Here is a 21,749-nt window from a genome sequence, read left to right on the forward strand (position 1 = left end):
AGTTGTTGCCCTGTTATTTCCCTGTTGTTTCCTCTTACTTCCCAGTTGTTCCCATGTTATTTCCCTGTTGTTTCCTGTTACTTTGCAGTTGTTCCAATGTTATTTCCCTGTTGTTTCCTCTTACTTGCCAGTTGTTGCCCTGTTATTTCCCTGTTGTTTCCTCTTACTTCCCAGTCGTTCCCATGTTATTTCCCTGTTGTTTCTTCTTACTTCCCAGTTGTTCCCATGTTATTTCCCTGGTGTTTCCTCTTACTTCCCAGTTGTTCCCATGTTATTTCCCTGTTGTTTCCTCTTACTTGCCAGTTGTTGCCCTGTTATTTCCCTGTTGTTTCCTCTTACTTCCCAGTTGTTCCCATGTTATTTCCCTGTTGTTTCCTCTTACTTCCCAGTTGTTCCCATGTTATTTCCCTGTTGTTTCCTCTTACTTGCCAGTTGTTATCCTGTTATTTCCCTGTTGATTCCTCTTACTTCCCAGTTGTTCCCATGTTATTTCCCTGTTGTTTCCTCTTACTTTGCAGTTATTCCAATGTTATTTCCCTGTTGTTTCCTCTTACTTGCCAGTTGTTGCCCTGTTATTTCCCTGTTGTTTCCTCTTACTTCCCAGTTGTTCCCATGTTATTTCCCTGTTGTTTCCTCTTACTTGCCAGTTGTTGCCCTGTTATTTCCCTGTTGTTTCCTCTTACTTCCCAGTTGTTCCCATGTTATTTCCCTGTTGTTTCCTCTTACTTTGCAGTTGTTCCAATGTTATTTCCCTGTTGTTTCCTCTTACTTGCCAGTTGTTGCCCTGTTATTTCCCTGTTGTTTCCTCTTACTTGCCAGTTGTTGCCCTGTTATTTCCCTGTTGTTTCCTCTTACTTCCCAGTTGTTCCCATGTTATTTCCCTGTTGTTTCCTCTTACTTCCCAGTTGTTCCCATGTTATTTCCCTGTTGTTTCCTCTTACTTGCCAGTTGTTGCCCTGTTATTTCCCTGTTGTTTCCTCTTACTTCCCAGTTGTTCCCATGTTATTTCCCTTTTGTTTCCTCTTACTTCCCAGTTGTTCCCATGTTATTTCCCTGTTGTTTCCTCTTACTTCCCAGTTGTTCCCATGTTATTTCCCTGTTGTTTCCTCTTACTTGCCAGTTGTTGCCCTGTTATTTCCCTGTTGTTTCCTCTTACTTCCCAGTTGTTCCCATGTTATTTCCCTGTTTTTTCCTCTTACTTCCCAGTCGTTGCCCTGTTATTTCCCTGTTGTTTCCTCTTACTTCCCAGTTGTTCCCATGTTATTTCCCTGTTGTTTCCTCTTACTTTGCAGTTGTTCCAATGTTATTTCCCTGTTGTTTCCTCTTACTTGCCAGTTGTTGCCCTGTTATTTCCCTGTTGTTTCCTCTTACTTGCCAGTTGGTGCCCTGTTATTTCCCTGTTGTTTCCTCTTACTTGCCAGTTGTTGCCCTGTTATTTCCCTGTTGTTTCCTCTTACTTCCCAGTTGTTCCCATGTTATTTCCCTGTTGTTTCCTCTTACTTCCCAGTTGTTCCCATGTTATTTCCCTGTTGTTTCCTGTTACTTTGCAGTTGTTCCAATGTTATTTCCCTGTTGTTTCCTCTTACTTGCCAGTTGTTGCCCTGTTATTTCCCTGTTGTTTCCTCTTACTTCCCAGTCGTTCCCATGTTATTTCCCTGAGGTTTCCTCTTACTTCCCAGTTGTTCCCATGTTATTTCCCTGTTGTTTTCTCTTACTTCCCAGTTGTTCCCATGTTATTTCCCTGTTGTTTCCTCTTACTTGCCAGTTGTTGCCCTGTTATTTCCCTGTTGTTTCCTCTTACTTCCCAGTTGTTCCCATGTTATTTCCCTGTTGTTTCCTCTTACTTCCCAGTTGTTCCCATGTTATTTCCCTGTTGTTTCCTCTTACTTCCCAGTTGTTCCCATGTTATTTCCCTGTTGTTTCCTCTTACTTCCCAGTTGTTCCCATGTTATTTCCCTGTTGTTTCCTCTTACTTCCCAGTTGTTCCCATGTTATTTCCCTGTTGTTTCCTCTTACTTCCCAGTTGTTCCCATGTTATTTCCCTGTTGTTTCCTCTTACTTCCCAGTTGTTCCCATGTTATTTCCCTGTTGTTTCCTCTTACTTGCCAGTTGTTGCCCTGTTATTTCCCTGTTGTTTCCTCTTACTTCCCAGTTGTTCCCATGTTATTTCCCTGTTTTTTCCTCTTACTTCCCAGTCGTTGCCCTGTTATTTCCCTGTTGTTTCCTCTTACTTCCCAGTTGTTCCCATGTTATTTCCCTGTTGTTTCCTCTTACTTTGCAGTTGTTCCAATGTTATTTCCCTGTTGTTTCCTCTTACTTGCCAGTTGTTGCCCTGTTATTTCCCTGTTGTTTCCTCTTACTTGCCAGTTGGTGCCCTGTTATTTCCCTGTTGTTTCCTCTTACTTGCCAGTTGTTGCCCTGTTATTTCCCTGTTGTTTCCTCTTACTTCCCAGTTGTTCCCATGTTATTTCCCTGTTGTTTCCTCTTACTTCCCAGTTGTTCCCATGTTATTTCCCTGTTGTTTCCTGTTACTTTGCAGTTGTTCCAATGTTATTTCCCTGTTGTTTCCTCTTACTTGCCAGTTGTTGCCCTGTTATTTCCCTGTTGTTTCCTCTTACTTCCCAGTCGTTCCCATGTTATTTCCCTGAGGTTTCCTCTTACTTCCCAGTTGTTCCCATGTTATTTCCCTGTTGTTTTCTCTTACTTCCCAGTTGTTCCCATGTTATTTCCCTGTTGTTTCCTCTTACTTGCCAGTTGTTGCCCTGTTATTTCCCTGTTGTTTCCTCTTACTTCCCAGTTGTTCCCATGTTATTTCCCTGTTGTTTCCTCTTACTTCCCAGTTGTTCCCATGTTATTTCCCTGTTGTTTCCTCTTACTTCCCAGTTGTTCCCATGTTATTTCCCTGTTGTTTCCTCTTACTTCCCAGTTGTTCCCATGTTATTTCCCTGTTGTTTCCTCTTACTTTGCAGTTGTTCCAATGTTATTTCCCTGTTGTTTCCTCTTACTTGCCAGTTGTTGCCCTGTTATTTCCCTGTTGTTTCCTCTTACTTCCCAGTTGTTCCCATGTTATTTCCCTGTTGTTTCCTCTTACTTGCCAGTTGTTGCCCTGTTATTTCCCTGTTGTTTCCTCTTACTTCCCAGTTGTTCCCATGTTATTTCCCTGTTGTTTCCTCTTACTTCCCAGTTGTTCCCATGTTATTTCCCTGTTGTTTCCTCTTACTTGCCAGTTGTTGCCCTGTTATTTCCCTGTTGTTTCCTCTTACTTCCCAGTTGTTCCCATGTTATTTCCCTGTTGTTTCCTCTTACTTCCCAGTTGTTCCCATGTTATTTCCCTGTTGTTTCCTGTTACTTTGCAGTTGTTCCAATGTTATTCCCCTGTTGTTTCCTCTTACTTGCCAGTTGTTGCCCTGTTATTTCCCTGTTGTTTCCTCTTACTTCCCAGTCGTTCCCATGTTATTTCCCTGTTGTTTCCTCTTACTTCCCAGTTGTTCCCATGTTATTTCCCTGTTGTTTCCTCTTACTTCCCAGTTGTTCCCATGTTATTTCCCTGTTGTTTCCTCTTACTTGCCAGTTGTTGCCCTGTTATTTCCCTGTTGTTTCCTCTTACTTCCCAGTTGTTCCCATGTTATTTCCCTGTTGTTTCCTCTTACTTCCCAGTTGTTCCCATGTTATTTCCCTGTTGTTTCCTCTTACTTGCCAGTTGTTGCCCTGTTATTTCCCTGTTGTTTCCTCTTACTTCCCAGTTGTTCCCATGTTATTTCCCTGTTGTTTCCTCTTACTTTGCAGTTGTTCCAATGTTATTTCCCTGTTGTTTCCTCTTACTTGCCAGTTGTTGCCCTGTTATTTCCCTGTTGTTTCCTCTTACTTCCCAGTTGTTCCCATGTTATTTCCCTGTTGTTTCCTCTTACTTGCCAGTTGTTGCCCTGTTATTTCCCTGTTGTTTCGTCTTACTTCCCAGTTGTTCCCATGTTATTTCCCTGTTGTTTCCTCTTACTTCGCAGTTGTTCCAATGTTATTTCCCTGTTGTTTCCTCTTACTTGCCAGTTGTTGCCCTGTTATTTCCCTGTTGTTTCCTCTTACTTGCCAGTTGTTGCCCTGTTATTTCCCTGTTGTTTCCTCTTACTTCCCAGTTGTTCCCATGTTATTTCCCTGTTGTTTCCTCTTACTTTGCAGTTGTTCCAATGTTATTTCCCTGTTGTTTCCTCTTACTTGCCAGTTGTTGCCCTGTTATTTCCCTGTTGTTTCCTCTTACTTGCCAGTTGTTGCCCTGTTATTTCCCTGTTGTTTCCTCTTACTTTGCAGTTGTTCCAATGTTATTTCCCTGTTGTTTCCTCTTACTTGCCAGTTGTTGCCCTGTTATTTCCCTGTTGTTTCCTCTTACTTGCCAGTTGTTGCCCTGTTATTTCCCTGTTGTTTCCTCTTACTTCCCAGTTGTTCCCATGTTATTTCCCTGTTGTTTCCTCTTACTTCCCAGTTGTTCCCATGTTATTTCCCTGTTGTTTCCTCTTACTTGCCAGTTGTGGCCCTGTTATTTCCCTGTTGTTTCCTCTTACTTCCCAGTTGTTCCCATGTTATTTCCCTGTTGTTTCCTCTTACTTCCCAGTTGTTCCCATGTTATTTCCCTGTTGTTTCCTGTTACTTTGCAGTTGTTCCAATGTTATTTCCCTGTTGTTTCCTCTTACTTGCCAGTTGTTGCCCTGTTATTTCCCTGTTGTTTCCTCTTACTTCCCAGTCGTTCCCATGTTATTTCCCTGTTGTTTCCTCTTACTTCCCAGTTGTTCCCATGTTATTTCCCTGTTGTTTCCTCTTACTTCCCAGTTGTTCCCATGTTATTTCCCTGTTGTTTCCTCTTACTTGCCAGTTGTTGCCCTGTTATTTCCCTGTTGTTTCCTCTTACTTCCCAGTTGTTCCCATGTTATTTCCCTGTTGTTTCCTCTTACTTTGCAGTTGTTCCAATGTTATTTCCCTGTTGTTTCCTCTTACTTGCCAGTTGTTGCCCTGTTATTTCCCTGTTGTTTCCTCTTACTTCCCAGTTGTTCCCATGTTATTTCCCTGTTGTTTCCTCTTACTTGCCAGTTGTTGCCCTGTTATTTCCCTGTTGTTTCCTCTTACTTCCCAGTTGTTCCCATGTTATTTCCCTGTTGTTTCCTCTTACTTCCCAGTTGTTCCCATGTTATTTCCCTGTTGTTTCCTCTTACTTGCCAGTTGTTGCCCTGTTATTTCCCTGTTGTTTCCTCTTACTTCCCAGTTGTTCCCATGTTATTTCCCTGTTGTTTCCTCTTACTTCCCAGTTGTTCCCATGTTATTTCCCTGTTGTTTCCTGTTACTTTGCAGTTGTTCCAATGTTATTTCCCTGTTGTTTCCTCTTACTTGCCAGTTGTTGCCCTGTTATTTCCCTGTTGTTTCCTCTTACTTCCCAGTCGTTCCCATGTTATTTCCCTGTTGTTTCCTCTTACTTCCCAGTTGTTCCCATGTTATTTCCCTGTTGTTTCCTCTTACTTCCCAGTTGTTGCCCTGTTATTTCCCTGTTGTTTCCTCTTACTTCCCAGTTGTTCCCATGTTATTTCCCTGTTGTTTCCTCTTACTTCCCAGTTGTTCCCATGTTATTTCCCTGTTGTTTCCTCTTACTTGCCAGTTGTTTCCCTGTTATTTCCCTGTTGTTTCCTCTTACTTCCCAGTTGTTCCCATGTTATTTCCCTGTTGTTTCCTCTTACTTTGCAGTTGTTCCAATGTTATTTCCCTGTTGTTTCCTCTTACTTTGCAGTTGTTCCAATGTTATTTCCCTGTTGTTTCCTCTTACTTCCCAGTTGTTCCCATGTTATTTCCCTGTTGTTTCCTCTTACTTGCCAGTTGTTGCCCTGTTATTTCCCTGTTGTTTCCTCTTACTTCCCAGTTGTTCCCATGTTATTTCCCTGTTGTTTCCTCTTACTTCCCAGTTGTTCCCATGTTATTTCCCTGTTGTTTCCTCTTACTTGCCAGTTGTTGCCCTGTTATTTCCCTGTTGTTTCCTCTTACTTCCCAGTTGTTCCCATGTTATTTCCCTGTTGTTTCCTCTTACTTCCCAGTTGTTCCCATGTTATTTCCCTGTTGTTTCCTCTTACTTGCCAGTTGTTGCCCTGTTATTTCCCTGTTGTTTCCTCTTACTTCCCAGTTGTTCCCATGTTATTTCCCTGTTGTTTCCTCTTACTTCCCAGTTGTTCCCATGTTATTTCCCTGTTGTTTCCTGTTACTTTGCAGTTGTTCCAATGTTATTTCCCTGTTGTTTCCTCTTACTTGCCAGTTGTTGCCCTGTTATTTCCCTGTTGTTTCCTCTTACTTCCCAGTCGTTCCCATGTTATTTCCCTGTTGTTTCCTCTTACTTCCCAGTTGTTCCCATGTTATTTCCCTGTTGTTTCCTCTTACTTCCCAGTTGTTGCCCTGTTATTTCCCTGTTGTTTCCTCTTACTTCCCAGTTGTTCCCATGTTATTTCCCTGTTGTTTCCTCTTACTTCCCAGTTGTTCCCATGTTATTTCCCTGTTGTTTCCTCTTACTTGCCAGTTGTTTCCCTGTTATTTCCCTGTTGTTTCCTCTTACTTCCCAGTTGTTCCCATGTTATTTCCCTGTTGTTTCCTCTTACTTTGCAGTTGTTCCAATGTTATTTCCCTGTTGTTTCCTCTTACTTTGCAGTTGTTCCAATGTTATTTCCCTGTTGTTTCCTCTTACTTCCCAGTTGTTCCCATGTTATTTCCCTGTTGTTTCCTCTTACTTGCCAGTTGTTGCCCTGTTATTTCCCTGTTGTTTCCTCTTACTTCCCAGTTGTTCCCATGTTATTTCCCTGTTGTTTCCTCTTACTTTGCAGTTGTTCCAATGTTATTTCCCTGTTGTTTCCTCTTACTTGCCAGTTGTTGCCCTGTTATTTCCCTGTTGTTTCCTCTTACTTGCCAGTTGTTGCCCTGTTATTTCCCTGTTGTTTCCTCTTACTTCCCAGTTGTTCCCATGTTATTTCCCTGTTGTTTCCTCTTACTTCCCAGTTGTTCCCATGTTATTTCCCTGTTGTTTCCTCTTACTTGCCAGTTGTTGCCCTGTTATTTCCCTGTTGTTTCCTCTTACTTCCCAGTTGTTCCCATGTTATTTCCCTGTTGTTTCCTCTTACTTCCCAGTTGTTCCCATGTTATTTCCCTGTTGTTTCCTGTTACTTTGCAGTTGTTCCAATGTTATTTCCCTGTTGTTTCCTCTTACTTGCCAGTTGTTGCCCTGTTATTTCCCTGTTGTTTCCTCTTACTTCCCAGTCGTTCCCATGTTATTTCCCTGTTGTTTCCTCTTACTTCCCAGTTGTTCCCATGTTATTTCCCTGTTGTTTCCTCTTACTTCCCAGTTGTTCCCATGTTATTTCCCTGTTGTTTCCTCTTACTTGCCAGTTGTTGCCCTGTTATTTCCCAGTTGTTTCCTCTTACTTCCCAGTTGTTCCCATGTTATTTCCCTGTTGTTTCCTCTTACTTCCCAGTTGTTCCCATGTTATTTCCCTGTTGTTTCCTATTACTTGCCAGTTGTTGCCCTGTTATTTCCCTGTTGTTTCCTCTTACTTCCCAGTTGTTCCCATGTTATTTCCCTGTTGTTTCCTCTTACTTTGCAGTTGTTCCAATGTTATTTCCCTGTTGTTTCCTCTTACTTGCCAGTTGTTGCCCTGTTATTTCCCTGTTGTTTCCTCTTACTTGCCAGTTGTTGCCCTGTTATTTCCCTGTTGTTTCCTCTTACTTCCCAGTTGTTCCCATGTTATTTCCCTGTTGTTTCCTCTTACTTGCCAGTTGTTGCCCTGTTATTTCCCTGTTGTTTCCTCTTACTTGCCAGTTGTTGCCCTGTTATTTCCCTGTTGTTTCCTCTTACTTCCCAGTTGTTCCCATGTTATTTCCCTGTTGTTTCCTCTTACTTCCCAGTTGTTCCCATGTTATTTCCCTGTTGTTTCCTGTTACTTTGCAGTTGTTCCAATGTTATTTCCCTGTTGTTTCCTCTTACTTGCCAGTTGTTTCCCTGTTATTTCCCTGTTGTTTCCTCTTACTTCCCAGTCGTTCCCATGTTATTTCCCTGTTGTTTCCTCTTACTTCCCAGTTGTTCCCATGTTATTTCCCTGTTGTTTCCTCTTACTTCCCAGTTGTTCCCATGTTATTTCCCTGTTGTTTCCTCTTACTTGCCAGTTGTTGCCCTGTTATTTCCCTGTTGTTTCCTCTTACTTCCCAGTTGTTCCCATGTTATTTCCCTGTTGTTTCCTCTTACTTCCCAGTTGTTCCCATGTTATTTCCCTGTTGTTTCCTCTTACTTGCCAGTTGTTGCCCTGTTATTTCCCTGTTGTTTCCTCTTACTTCCCAGTTGTTCCCATGTTATTTCCCTGTTGTTTCCTCTTACTTTGCAGTTGTTCCAATGTTATTTCCCTGTTGTTTCCTCTTACTTGCCAGTTGTTGCCCTGTTATTTCCCTGTTGTTTCCTCTTACTTCCCAGTTGTTCCCATGTTATTTCCCTGTTGTTTCCTCTTACTTCCCAGTTGTTCCCATGTTATTTCCCTGTTGTTTCCTCTTACTTCCCAGTCGTTGCCCTGTTATTTCCCTGTTGTTTCCTCTTACTTCCCAGTTGTTCCCAAGTTATTTCCCTATTGTTTCCTCTTACTTCCCAGTTGTTCCCATGTTATTTCCCTGTTGTTTCCTCTTACTTCCCAGTTGTTCCCATGTTATTTCCCTGTTGTTTCCTCTAACTTGCCAGTTGTTGCCCTGTTATTTCCCTGTTGTTTCCTCTTACTTCCCAGTTGTTCCCATGTTATTTCCCTGTTGTTTCCTCTTACTTCCCAGTTGCTCCCATGTTATTTCCCTGTTGTTTCCTCTTACTTGCCAGTTGTTGCCCTGTTATTTCCCTGTTGTTTCCTCTTACTTTGCAGTTGTTCCCATGTTATTTCCTTGTTGTTTCCTGTTATTTGCCAGTTGTTGCCCTGTTATTTCCCTGTTGTTTCCTCTTACTTCCCAGTTGTTCCCATGTTATTTCCCTGTTGTTTCCTCTTACTTCCCAGTTGTGATCCTGTTATTTCAGAACTGTAAACTAAATTGCTGCCAAATGTTTTTATGGGAATCATTGCGTCTGGGGTTTTGCCATTTTAAATGCTGGCCTATTGTTGTACTTTGTGTGGTTAGCAGGATAAATAATTGTTTGTTGTTTTACAGATAACCTGGGTGTTTACATTGAAAAATCCAAAAGATCTCCTCTGGATTTCGTTGTTTTCGATTGCTTAGCTGGGAAAAACAAAACTTTGAATGTGGACGAATTGGCACATGAGTAAGACACTTATAATATGAAAACAAGTCAAACATAATGTTTGAAACTATATGAAGCTGCATAATTCCTGGTGGGCAGTTCATGAACATGGATCACATTGATAATGAGTTAAGTTAATGGATGTACCTATAATCTCCATCAGACCCCTTCATTGCTTATTGAATGTTTTGAATTTCTCTGTAGAATGAGAGACACCAGAAGTGACCAGACTTTCATGACCACCAGGACTCCTAAAGAGGCAATATTGGTAATTTATGATATATTATATTTCAATATTTGAAAATACAGTATCCATTTATATTTCTGCATCTAAGGTCAGTTGACACTGCAAGCATGAGCCATTGATATGGCTCCAATGATGAGATGTTGGCAAAGACTAAGTAGCACCCCGAGGTCTTCACCTTAGAATGACACGTATGTTGGTGTAACAACATTCTACATTATAACAGTGAAGTTAGCTCCTCCTTTGCTGTTTTCTCCATCCAACATTCTTTAGGTGCTAGTGGATTCAAGCTCCTCCATGAACGAGACATGCTATGATTCAGATGACAAAATGACACGGTTGGATGCAATCAAACAGCTGTTTGATAACTTCACAACTAGAAGCATGGCTTACGATTTCCATCATGTCATTGGCTTGGTGAAGTTTGACTCATCAGTTAAAACTCTCCACACATTTACAGAGACTCTGGAGACCTTTAAGGTAAATATATTTTTCTCCTAATGTCTATTTTCTGAATGCAAAATAGCAAAGCAGTTCCATAAAATACAGACCTTGGTGTACTGAGATCATATACTCATATTCCCCTCAAACGTGGGATTTTGTGGGATTCATGGTATCATTCTTTACCCTTTTTCAAGTGAGGTAAGATCTAATCTGGTATGTTATGTCAGCTAACGTGACATCTTATTACATGTAAAACAAAGAATGTTGGCTATCCCCATTAAATGTTTCGGAGTATACAAAGTGTGCGTCTTTCTCTAAAAAAAACAAACAATCGATTTACATGTAAACAATTTTGGCACTTACAGGTGCACATACACAATCTTAAGGCAAATGGATGCACTGTGCTGTATGATGCCTTGAATCATGGCACATCTGAACTGGAAAAAGTTGGAAAGCAATTTCCAGACTGCAGACTTCGCATCATATGTCTCACAGATGGGAATGATGTGGGGTAAAAAAATGATTTATTTATCTTCAGACTTTTTTCAGTGTGGAAAACAGGGATTACAATCTGTTTGTGGATATGTTTATATTTTCGATTGTTTTACATGCAATGCAATAACATAAAGGGTAGTGTTCCATTTGGGAGTGTATTTATTAAGAATTGTGTTCGTAGGTCAAAGACAAAACCACATGACGTCACAACCAAGTTGATGCGCTTTAACATTATAGTTGATGCCATCGTTGTCGGAAAGGTGGATAACCACATGCTCCATGGAATCAGCAATGCAACAGGTATAATGTCTAATGTCTAAGGAGGTTCTAGCTCATCCCAGTGGGCTTAGGTCATCATTATAATGTCTAATGTCTAATGTCTAAGGAGGTTCTAGCTCATCCCAGTGGGCTTAGGTCATCATTGTAATGTCTAATGTCTAAGGAGGTTCTAGCTCATCCCAGTGGGCTTAGGTCATCATTATAATGTCTAATGTCTAAGGAGGTTCTAGCTCATCCCAGTGGGCTTAGGTCATCATTATAATGTCTAATGTCTAAGGAGGTTCTAGCTCATCCCAGTGGGCTTAGGTCATCATTATAATGTCTAATGTCTAAGGAGGTTCTAGCTCATCCCAGTGGGCTTAGGTCATCATTGTAATGTCTAATGTCTAAGGAGGTTCTAGCTCATCCCAGTGGGCTTAGGTCATCATTATAATGTCTAATGTCTAAGGAGGTTCTAGCTCATCCCAGTGGGCTTAGGTCATCATTATAATGTCTAATGTCTAAGGAGGTTCTAGCTCATCCCAGTGGGCTTAGGTCATCATTGTAATGTCTAATGTCTAAGGAGGTTCTAGCTCATCCCAGTGGGCTTAGGTCATCATTATAATGTCTAATGTCTAAGGAGATTCTAGCTCATCCCAGTGAGCATAGGACATCATAATGATGGTTTCCTTGTGGTTCAAATCTGGATGACGGTCAGAATGAATGCATTTTTTTGTGCTAATACCTTCTCGTTATTTTTGCATGACTCAACATTTTACACAAGAAGGCCTAAGCAAGTGGAAGAAAGGCAACATTCCAAATGTTTCAACATAGCATTTATAAAATATTTGTGTCAGTGTTTGGTGTCAGTATTCAATATTACAGTCAGTAACAAAATGTGACAGAAATTATTACACATGCAACGCCTTTCAGAAACTAGTCAAGATGCAGGTTGTGATAATATTTACAAGTAGGCAATTTCATTGCAATTATTGGGACAAATTCTAACCTGAAAATGTGCCCCTCAACTCGAACTACAGTAGCTTGCAATTCTGCTAATAAACTACCTTACCTTACTTACTATAAGTGCCTATTCCAATAATACTTCCTATTACTACACATGCCAGAGTCGTTTTTCCCTTCACACATTCAAACCGCATTCTGCAACCTTTCGCCCCCCAATTTCATTGTAATACTACAGTATAACGTAATAGTAACACTTGAAGTATACCTTAGAAAGGGATTGTAAAGGGTTTAGAATTAGTTTGTTTTTAAACAATGACTTAGCTTCTAAATCACTTTTCTGGTCTAAATTGTCTGATTTTCATTATGATGCATTCTTTTACAACCAGTGTGCATCTTTTTGAAAGCTTAAATTGCATTTGGATCAATTCAGAGGACACATCAGACTAGACTAGAGTCTATTGAAATGTGTTGTAGCCATCTGGTGTGTTTTTGGGGCTCAACAGATGCCCTATTTGTTCCTTCATATTTGCATCAAGTAATAAAAGTGAGGCAACTAATTCTACTTCGTCCATGCCTTGTAGGAGGGTGCTGTTTCAAACCAGAGACAGGAACAGCTGGTCTGAAGCTCTTTGAAATGGAAACAGTTCTATCTTTGGAGATGAGGAAGCCTAAGGAAAAAATGAACCCATCCTCCATTACGAGCGAGGTAGGACTTATCAAGTGAAATCTATTCAAACAGGATACTAATGTTTGTTTCCATGTATTTGATATGAAATAAGTTAAAGGGACACTTCACCACTTTTTTACCCCAGCACCATGCCAGTGTCTACGTATGTGAAAATGATGCGTTTATACATTCTCTATAGATAAGAAGAAAAGGTCCTAATAAAATGACTCCAGAGGATTTAAAAAACAGTGGTTTTCAAAGACCACAAGTTTATTGTGGCACGGAGACTTAGCTTGAAACTTCTTGTCATTTTGTAAAATCACAGAACGTTTTTTCTCAGGACCTTTTCTTATCTTATTGACTACAGAACCTAGAAACGTGCCATACAAAGGTATGGTGCTGGACATAATGATATACACTGTATTCAGAAAGTATTCAGATCCCTTGACGTTTTCCACATTTTGTTACGTTACAGCTTTATTCTAAAATGGATTAAATAAACAATTTTCCTCATCAACCTACACACAATACCCCATAATGACAAAGCGATAACAGCTTTTTAGAGTTTGAGTTTAAAAACAGAAATACCTTATTTACGTAAGTATTCAGACCCTTTGCCGTGAGACTCGAAAATTGAGCTCAGGTGCATCCTGTTTCCATTGATCATCCTTGAGATGTTTCTACAACTTGATTAGAGTCATCTTCTGGTAAATTCAATTGATTGGACATGATTTGGAAAGGCACACACCTGTCTATATAAGGTCCCACAGTTGACAGAGCAAGAACCAAGCCATGAGGTCGAAGAAATTGTCCATAGAGCTCCGAGACCGGGTTGAGTCGAGGCAAAAAAATATTAATAATTCTGCAGCATTGAAGGTTCCCAAGAACACAGTGGCCTCCATCATTCTTAAATGGAAGAAGTTTGGAACCACCAAGACTCTTCCTAGAGCTGGCCGCCCGGCCAAACTGAGCAGTCGGGGGAGAAGGACCTTGGTCAGGGAGGTGATCAGGTCCCTGATGGTCACTCTAACAGAGCTCCAGAGTTCCTCTGTGGAGATGAGAGAACCTTCCAGAAGGACAACCATCTCTGCAGCACTCCACCAATCAGGCCTTTATGGTAGAGTGGCCACTCTTCAGTAAAAAGCACATGACAGCCCACTTGGAGTTTTCCAAAAGGCACCTAAAGGAATCTTAGACCATGAGAAACAATATTCTCTGGTCTGATGAAACCAATATTGAACTCTTTGGCCTGAATGTCAAACGTCACATCTGGAGGAAACCTGGCACCATCCCTACGGTGAAGCATGGTGGTGGCAGCATCATGCTCTGTGGATGTTTTTCAGCAGCAGGGACTTGGAGACTAGTCAGGATCGAGGGAAAGATCGGAGCAAAGTACAGAGAGATCCTTGATGAAAACCTGCTCAGTACCTCAGACTGGGATGAAGGTTCGCCAGGACAACGACTTGAAGCACAGAGCCAAGACAACGCAAGTCTCTGAATGTCCTTGAGTGGCCCAGCCAGAGCCCGGACTTGAACCCGATCTAACATCTCTGGAGAGACGTGAAAATATCTGTGCAGTGACGCTCCCCATCCAACCTGACAGAGCTTGAGAGGATCTGCAGAGAAGAATGGGAGAAACTCCCCAAATACAGGTGTGCCAAGCTTGTAGCATGCCCAAGAAGACTCAAGGCTGTAATCGCTGCCAAAGGTGCTTCAACAAAGTACTGAGTAAAGAGTCTGAATACTTATGTAAAAGTATTTTATTTCTTATGAATTATAAAAACCTGTTTTTGCTTCGTTTGTAGATTGATGAGGGACAAAAACGATTTAATACATTTTAGAATAAGGCTGTAATGTAACAAAATGTGGAAAAAGTCAAGGCTTCTGAATACTTTCAGAGTATACTGTATAAGGTAAAAAAATAGTGATATGTCCCTTTATAAGGGAAATTAGTAACACTGATATTATACGGATTGTAACGAATAATGCTAATTTGATATTAATTCTTTACAGAGTGTTTTAACTTCTCTCTTCGCCAAAAATGGCTATGATGAGCAGCCAGAGGTTTCTCTACCAAGTGAATTAAACAGTAAAGTCACTGTGACAGAGAAGTAAGTGATGTTCCATTTCATTGTGTGGTGATTTCTGCATGCACAGTATCACTACCTGTTCAAGCCCATTGTTCTTTGGCAGTGGGTTTAGTAAAAGTCTCAAAATATGGATTGCTGTCTCTCAATCACAAAAACATCTCCCAAAATAGTTCATTGAAAAAGAACATCAAGGAATCCAAGAGCAGCCGGTTTTTGGAGAAGGACAAACGCATTCTGGAAGAGCTGAAGAGTCTGCATTGTGACCCACATCCATTCTGCACAGTTTTGCCATTAGAGTCAGACTTCAGTAAGTAAGCAGTATTGGGGTATTGTTTTTAGTGTTATTGATTTGATAACATTTGCTATGGATACCATTTTGCTTTATAATGACATTCTTAATGCTTAATATGCTTAGGATAATGCCTTACAATTCATGTCACAGATGTTTATAGACATAACTGCCTATACATCTATAACTGAATGAATAAAGCATTGTGAATTGTTAGATATTACTTAAATTGTTAGATATTACTGCACTGCTGGAGCTAGGAACACAAGCATTTTGCTACACCCGCAATAACATCTGCTAAATATGTGTATGTGACCAATAAAATGTGATTTGATTATGAGCAGGTATAATAATTCCTTATGAAACAAAGTGGTTCAGTGGCACAGCAAATAAAGTGTTACAAGTATGCTTATTATGCCTAATGATGGGAATTCCTAGGGAGTGTTACAAGTCGTCACAACCCCAAGATATGGGTATGCTTACTTCACTCAAATTCTTATTTACAATGGTGGCCAAACCCGGACGACACTGGGCCAATTGTGACTCACCCTATGGGACTCCCAATCACGTCCGGTTGTGATACAACCTGGAATCGAACCAGGGTGTCTGTAGTGACACCTCAAGCACTGAGATGCAGTACCTTAGACCGCTGCGCCACTCGGGAGCCCGTATGCTAACAGGATTCCTGCTCCCACAAACAATAATATCGTTGTTTATGTTGTCTCAAACATTTAATCCCTGTATCTCATTCCATACCTTTTCAGCGTTTTGGAAGATTCTCATGCAAGGCCCCCCTGATACACCTTATGAGAATGGAGCCTTTGAACTGTACTGTCAGTTTGGTGCTGAGTACCCTGTCAAACCTCCACTTGTGCGCTTTGTCACACCTGTATCCTTTTACACAAATTAATACATGAAGACAGTGTATTTTGTATTCTGTGACTGCTTACTGCTGTTACAATGAATTTATTCCCATTACCCAGGAAATTTTCAAAAATGGTGGAATTTACCTGCATGTGAAAGTAATTGTTTTGCTTCCACAAAATCATAATTATCCAAACTCACGAGAAACTATAACATTGTCTAAATCGCAACAGGCGGGAAACATTTACAACATTTACACTTTCTGATTCGCAAAGCAACCTATAGTTACATGCAAGTGCAAAAGGTTAAATTGAGGCAGGCTAGTGTGTGGTTAGGGTTAGGGTAAGGTTAAATTGAGGCAGGCTAGTGTGTGGTTAGGGTTAGGGTACGGTTAAATTGAGGCAGGCTAGTGTGTGGTTAGGGTACGGTTAAATTGAGGCAGGCTAGTGTGTGGTTAGGGTTAGGGTAAGGTTAAATTGAGGCAGGCTAGTGTGTGGTTAGGGTTAGGGTACGGTTAAATTGAGGCAGGCTAGTGTGTGGTTAGGGTTAGGGTACGGTTAAATTGAGGCAGGCTAGTGTGTGGTTAGGGTTAGGGTACGGTTAAATTGAGGCCGGCTAGTGTGTGGTTAGGGTTAGGGTAAGGTTAAATTGAGGCAGGCTAGTGTGTGGTTAGGGTTAGGGTAAGGTTAAATTGAGGCAGGCTAGTGTGTGGTTAGGGTTAGGGTACGGTTAAATTGAGGCAGGCTAGTGTGTGGTTAGGGTTAGGGTAAGGTTAAATTGAGGCAGGCTAGTGTGTGGTTAGGGTTAGGGTAAGGTTAAATTGAGGCAGGCTAGTGTGTGGTTAGGGTTAGGGTAAAGTTAAATTGAGGCAGGCTAGTGTGTGGTTAGGGTTAGGGTACGGTTAAATTGAGGCAGGCTAGTGTGTGGTTAGGGTTAGGGTAAGGTTAAATGAAGGCAGGCTAGTGTGTGGTTAGGGTTAGGGTAAGGTTAAATTGAGGCAGGCTAGTGTGTGGTTAGGGTTAGGGTACGGTTAAATTGAGGCAGGCTAGTGTGTGGTTAGGGTTAGGGTAAGGTTAAATTGAGGCAGGCTAGTGTGTGGTTAGGGTTAGGGTAAGGTTAAATTGAGGCAGGCTAGTGTGTGGTTAGGGTTAGGGTAAAGTTCAATTGAGGCAGGCTAGTGTGTGGTTAGGGTTAGGGTACGGTTAAATTGAGGCAGGCTAGTGTGTGGTTAGGTTTAGGGTAAGGTTAAATTGAGGCAGGCTAGTGTGTGGTTAGGGTTAGGGTAAGGTTAAATTGAGGCAGGCTAGTGTGTGGTTAGGGTAAGGTTAAATTGAGGCAGGCTAGTGTGTGGTTAGGGTTAGGGTAAGGTTAAATTGAGGCAGGCTAGTGTGTGGTTAGGGTTAGGGTACGGTTAAATTGAGGCAGGCTAGTGTGTGGTTAGGGTTAGGGTAAGGTTAAATTGAGGCAGGCTAGTGTGTGGTTAGGGTTAGGGTACGGTTAAATTGAGGCAGGCTAGTGTGTGGTTAGGGTTAGGGTACGGTTAAATTGAGGCAGGCTAGTGTGTGGTTAGGGTTAGGGTACGGTTAAATTGAGGCAGGCTAGTGTGTGGTTAGGGTTAGGGTACGGTTAAATTGAGGCAGGCTAGTGTGTGGTTAGGGTTAGGGTAAGGTTAAATTGAGGCAGGCTAGTGTGTGGTTAGGGTTAGGGTAAGGTTAAATTGAGGCAGGCTAGTGTGTGGTTAGGGTTAGGGTAAGGTTAAATTGAGGCAGGCTAGTGTGTGGTTAGGGTTAGGGTAAGGTTAAATTGAGGCAGGCTAGTGTGTGGTTAGGGTTAGGGTAAGGTTAAATTGAGGCAGGCTAGTGTGTGGTTAGGGTTAGGGTACGGTTAAATTGAGGCAGGCTAGTGTGTGGTTAGGGTTAGGGTAAGGTTAAATTGAGGCAGGCTAGTGTGTGGTTAGGGTTAGGGTAAGGTTAAATTGAGGCAGGCTGGTGTGTGGTTAGGGTTAGGGTACGGTTAAATTGAGGCAGGCTAGTGTGTGGTTAGGGTTAGGGTACGGTTAAATTGAGGCAGGCTAGTGTGTGGTTAGGGTTAGGGTAAGGTTAAATTGAGGCAGGCTAGTGTGTGGTTAGGGTTAGGGTACGGTTAAATTGAGGCAGGCTAGTGTGTGGTTAGGGTACGGTTAAATTGAGGCAGGCTAGTGTGTGGTTAGGGTTAGGGTAAGGTTAAATTGAGGCAGGCTAGTGTGTGGTTAGGGTTAGGGTACGGTTAAATTGAGGCAGGCTAGTGTGTGGTTAGGGTTAGGGTAAGGTTAAATTGAGGCAGGCTAGTGTGTGGTTAGGGTTAGGGTACGGTTAAATTGAGGCAGGCTAGTGTGTGGTTAGGGTTAGGGTACGGTTAAATTGAGGCAGGCTAGTGTGTGGTTAGGGTTAGGGTACGGTTAAATTGAGGCAGGCTAGTGTGTGGTTAGGGTTAGGGTAAGGTTAAATTGAGGCAGGCTAGTGTGTGGTTAGGGTTAGGGTAAGGTTAAATTGAGGCAGGCTAGTGTGTGGTTAGGGTTAGGGTAAGGTTAAATTGAGGCAGGCTAGTGTGTGGTTAGGGTTAGGGTAAGGTTAAATTGAGGCAGGCTAGTGTGTGGTTAGGGTTAGGGTAAGGTTCGAAAATGAAAACACCTCATAAAAAAAAATAAAAAAAACATGGATTTGAAATGCCGCCACTCAGAAGCTCAGACTAAAATGGACCACAAATATAGCTCTGTTGATATGTTTCTGGTGTGATTTCAGGCTGAAATATCATGTTTGTTAAATGCTTTCATATGAACCATTATGAAATACCCTTAATGTGGACAAAGGTGTACCACTGCAACGTAAACAATGTGGGCCGTATCTGCCACAACATATTTGACCGCAACTACTCGGCTAACATAACCATGAGAGAGATCTTGGATGCTGTGTATGGACTGCTCATCGTCCCTGAACCTGAAGATCCACTGGACAGGTTGACTTGAACAATTATTTAACACTATACATTTGAATTATTTTGATGTAATTTCAAATCCATCTTAGCTTCCAAATGGTATATTGTATATATTATATTGAATATGTTGAGTTCATGCCTACATTAATATTATCTAAATGAAAATGTTTTGTAAAAGTATTTTGGCAGAGGAATTCCTAACCAGCAGAGAAAAATATGAACAAGAGGCCAAGAAAAACACAGAGGAAACTGCGGGCAATTCAATGAATGACATGGAACAGGTAAATACACATATTCCTCCCGCCCCCCCCCCCCCCCTTTTTTTTTATAGGTCAGCAATTTTACTTATTTATACATGTGTTTCCTTACTTTAAAAGCAGTCTAAGGACAACGAGTGACTGCATTCCACACTTTGGTTTTGATATACTAGCAATTGTAAACCAATCTCCCCTGTTTAACATGTTATCAAATGTAATGCCCAATTCACCCCATAAATGTATTGTGTCACAAGAAATTTGAAATGTAAACATTTAAAACATGTGAACAGAAATGTGACTTTTCTCTTATAACCCATCCTGAGACACACACACACACACACACACACACACACACACACACACACACACACACACACACACACACACACACACACACACACAAACACAAACACACAAGGAATTTGAAGCAAAGCGTCAGACTAATCCTCATTATCACTCCAGACCTGACTGCCCTTGACCAGCACAAAAACATCCTGTGGCGGACTGCAATAGCATCGAATAGTCCCAGCGATATGCAACTGTGCAGGGAAGTCAGGAACCAATACATGCAGTCAGTCAGGAAAGCAAAGGCTAGCTTTTTCAAACAGAAATTTGCATCCTGTAGCTCTAACTCCAAAAAGTTTTGGGACACTGTAAAGTCCATGGAGAACAAGAGCACCTCCTCCCAGCAGCCCACTGCACTGAGGCTAGGTAACACAGTCACCACCGATAAATCCATGATAATCGAAAATTTCAATAAGCATTTCTCTACGGCTGGCCATGCTTTCCTCTTGGCTACCCCAACCCCGGCCAACAGCCCCCCCCCCCCCCTCTTTCTGGACCCTCTCTTTCTAAAACTATACGCCGACATTGTTGCAACCCCTATTACCAGTCTGTTCAACCTCTTTCGTATCGTCCGAGATCCTTAAAGATTGGAAAGCTGCCACGGTCATCCCCATCTTCAAAGGGGGTGACACTCTAGGCCCAAACTGTTATAGACCTATATCCATCCTGCCCTGCGTTTCTAAAGTCTTCGAAAGCTAAGCTAATAAACAGATCACTGACCATTTCGAATCCCACCGTACCTTCTTCGCTTGGAAATCCGGTTTCCGAGCTGGTCACGGGAGCCACTCTCAAGGTACTAAACGATATCATAACCGCCATCGATAAAAGCCAGTACTGTGCAGCCATCTTCATCGACCTGGCCAAGGCTTTCGACTCTGTCAATCACCGTATTCTTATTGGCAGACTCAACAGACTTGGTTTCTCAAATGACCCCCTCGCCTAGTTCACCAACTACTTTGCAGACAGAGTTCAGTGTATCAAATTGAAGGGCCTGTTGTCCGGACTTCTGGCAGTCTCTATGGCGGTACCACAGGGTTCAATTCTCGGGCTGACTCTTTTCTCTGTATATATAAACGATGTCGCTCTTGCTGCGGGTGATTCCCTGATCCACCTCTACGCATCTGGCCCTTCTTTGGACACTGTGTTAACAAACCTCCGAACGAGCACAGTGTAGCCTAGTGTTTAGAGCGTTGGACTAGTAACCGGAAGGTTGCAAGTTCAAATCCCCGAGCTGACAAGGTACAAATACCTTAGCCCACTAGTTAGCCCACTGTTCCTAGGCCGTCATTGAAAATAAGAATTGGTTCTTAATAAAACTGACTTGCCTAGTTAAATAAAGGTTTACAACACTCCTTCTGTGGCCTCCAACTGCTCTTAAACGCTAGTAAAACCAAATGCATGCTTTTCAACCATTTGCTGCTGGCACCCGCCCGCCCGACTAGCATCACGACCCTGGACGGTTCTAACCTAGAATATGTAGACATCTACAAATACCCAGGTGTCTGGCTAGACTGTAAACTCTCCTTCCAGACTCATATTAAACATCTCCAATCCAAAATCAAATCTAGAATCGGCTTCCTATTTCGCAACAAAGCCTCCTTCACTCACTGCTCCAAACTTACCCTAGTAAAACTGACTAACCTACCGATCCTCGACTTCGGCAATGTCATCCACAAAATAGCTTCCAATACTCTACTTAGCAAACTGGATGCAGTCTATCACAGTGCCATCCGTTTTGTTACCAAAGCCCCTTATACCACCCACCACTGCGACCTGCATGCTCTAGTCGGCTGGCCCTCGCTATATATTCGTCGCCAGACCCACTGGCTCCAGGTCATCTATAAATCTATGCTAGGTAAAGCACCGCCTTTTCTCAACTCACTGGTCACGATAACAACACCCACCCGTAGCATGCAATCCAGCAGGTATATCTCACTGGTCATCCCCAAAGCCAACACCTCCTTTGGCCGCCTTTCCTTCCAGTTCTCTGCTGCCAGTGACTGGAACGAATTGCAAAAATCGCTGAAGCTGGAGACTTATATTTCCCTCACTAACTTTAAACATCAGCTATCTGAGCAGCTAACCGATCGCTGCAGCTGTACATAGTCCATCTGTAAATAGCCCACCCAATCTACCTACCTCATCCCCATATTGTTTTTATTTACTTTTCTGCTCTTTTGCACACCAGTATCTCTACTTGCACATCATCATCTGCTCATTTATCACTCCAGTGTTAATCTGCTAAAATGTAATTACTTCGCTACTATGGCCTATTTATTGCCTTACCTCCTCACGCCATTTGTACACACTGTATACTGATTTTTCTATTGTGTTATTGACTGTATGTTTGTTTATTCCATGTGTAACTCTGTGTTGTTGTTTGTGTCGCACTGCTTTGCTTTATCTTGGCCAGGTCGCGGTTGTAAATGAGAACTTGTTCTCAACTAGCTGACCTGGTTAAATAAAGGTGAAATATATATAATAAAATAAAAAAAATCAATAAGAAAAAAATGCTGAAACACGTACCACTGTTGTGTGTAGTATACTGCTGTGGATATAAGCAGCACACCTTCTTGGTTTCCA

At 41.9% G+C, this 21,749-nt stretch overlaps 1 protein-coding gene across 2 annotated transcripts in view; it reads left to right on the top strand.

Moving 5' to 3' along the window:
* The window catches only part of LOC110493692 (uncharacterized), a 41,405-nt gene that overhangs the window by 18,019 nt on the left and 1,637 nt on the right, over positions 1-21,749 (top strand). For both annotated transcript variants that reach the window (XM_036949683.2, XM_090204812.1), the window contains exons 13-23: positions 9,184-9,295; positions 9,479-9,542; positions 9,792-9,998; positions 10,328-10,473; positions 10,639-10,757; positions 12,263-12,387; positions 14,362-14,459; positions 14,609-14,745; positions 15,492-15,616; positions 18,440-18,585; positions 18,743-18,845. In XM_036949683.2, coding sequence (XP_036805578.2) covers positions 9,184-9,295; positions 9,479-9,542; positions 9,792-9,998; positions 10,328-10,473; positions 10,639-10,757; positions 12,263-12,387; positions 14,362-14,459; positions 14,609-14,745; positions 15,492-15,616; positions 18,440-18,585; positions 18,743-18,845 — 1,382 coding nt within the window. The remainder of the gene's footprint in view (positions 1-9,183; positions 9,296-9,478; positions 9,543-9,791; positions 9,999-10,327; positions 10,474-10,638; positions 10,758-12,262; positions 12,388-14,361; positions 14,460-14,608; positions 14,746-15,491; positions 15,617-18,439; positions 18,586-18,742; positions 18,846-21,749) is intronic.

The sequence above is a fragment of the Oncorhynchus mykiss genome, chromosome 17 (assembly GCF_057628025.1).
Source record: "Oncorhynchus mykiss isolate SJ-2025 chromosome 17, ASM5762802v1, whole genome shotgun sequence".
Lineage (NCBI taxonomy): Eukaryota > Metazoa > Chordata > Actinopteri > Salmoniformes > Salmonidae > Oncorhynchus > Oncorhynchus mykiss.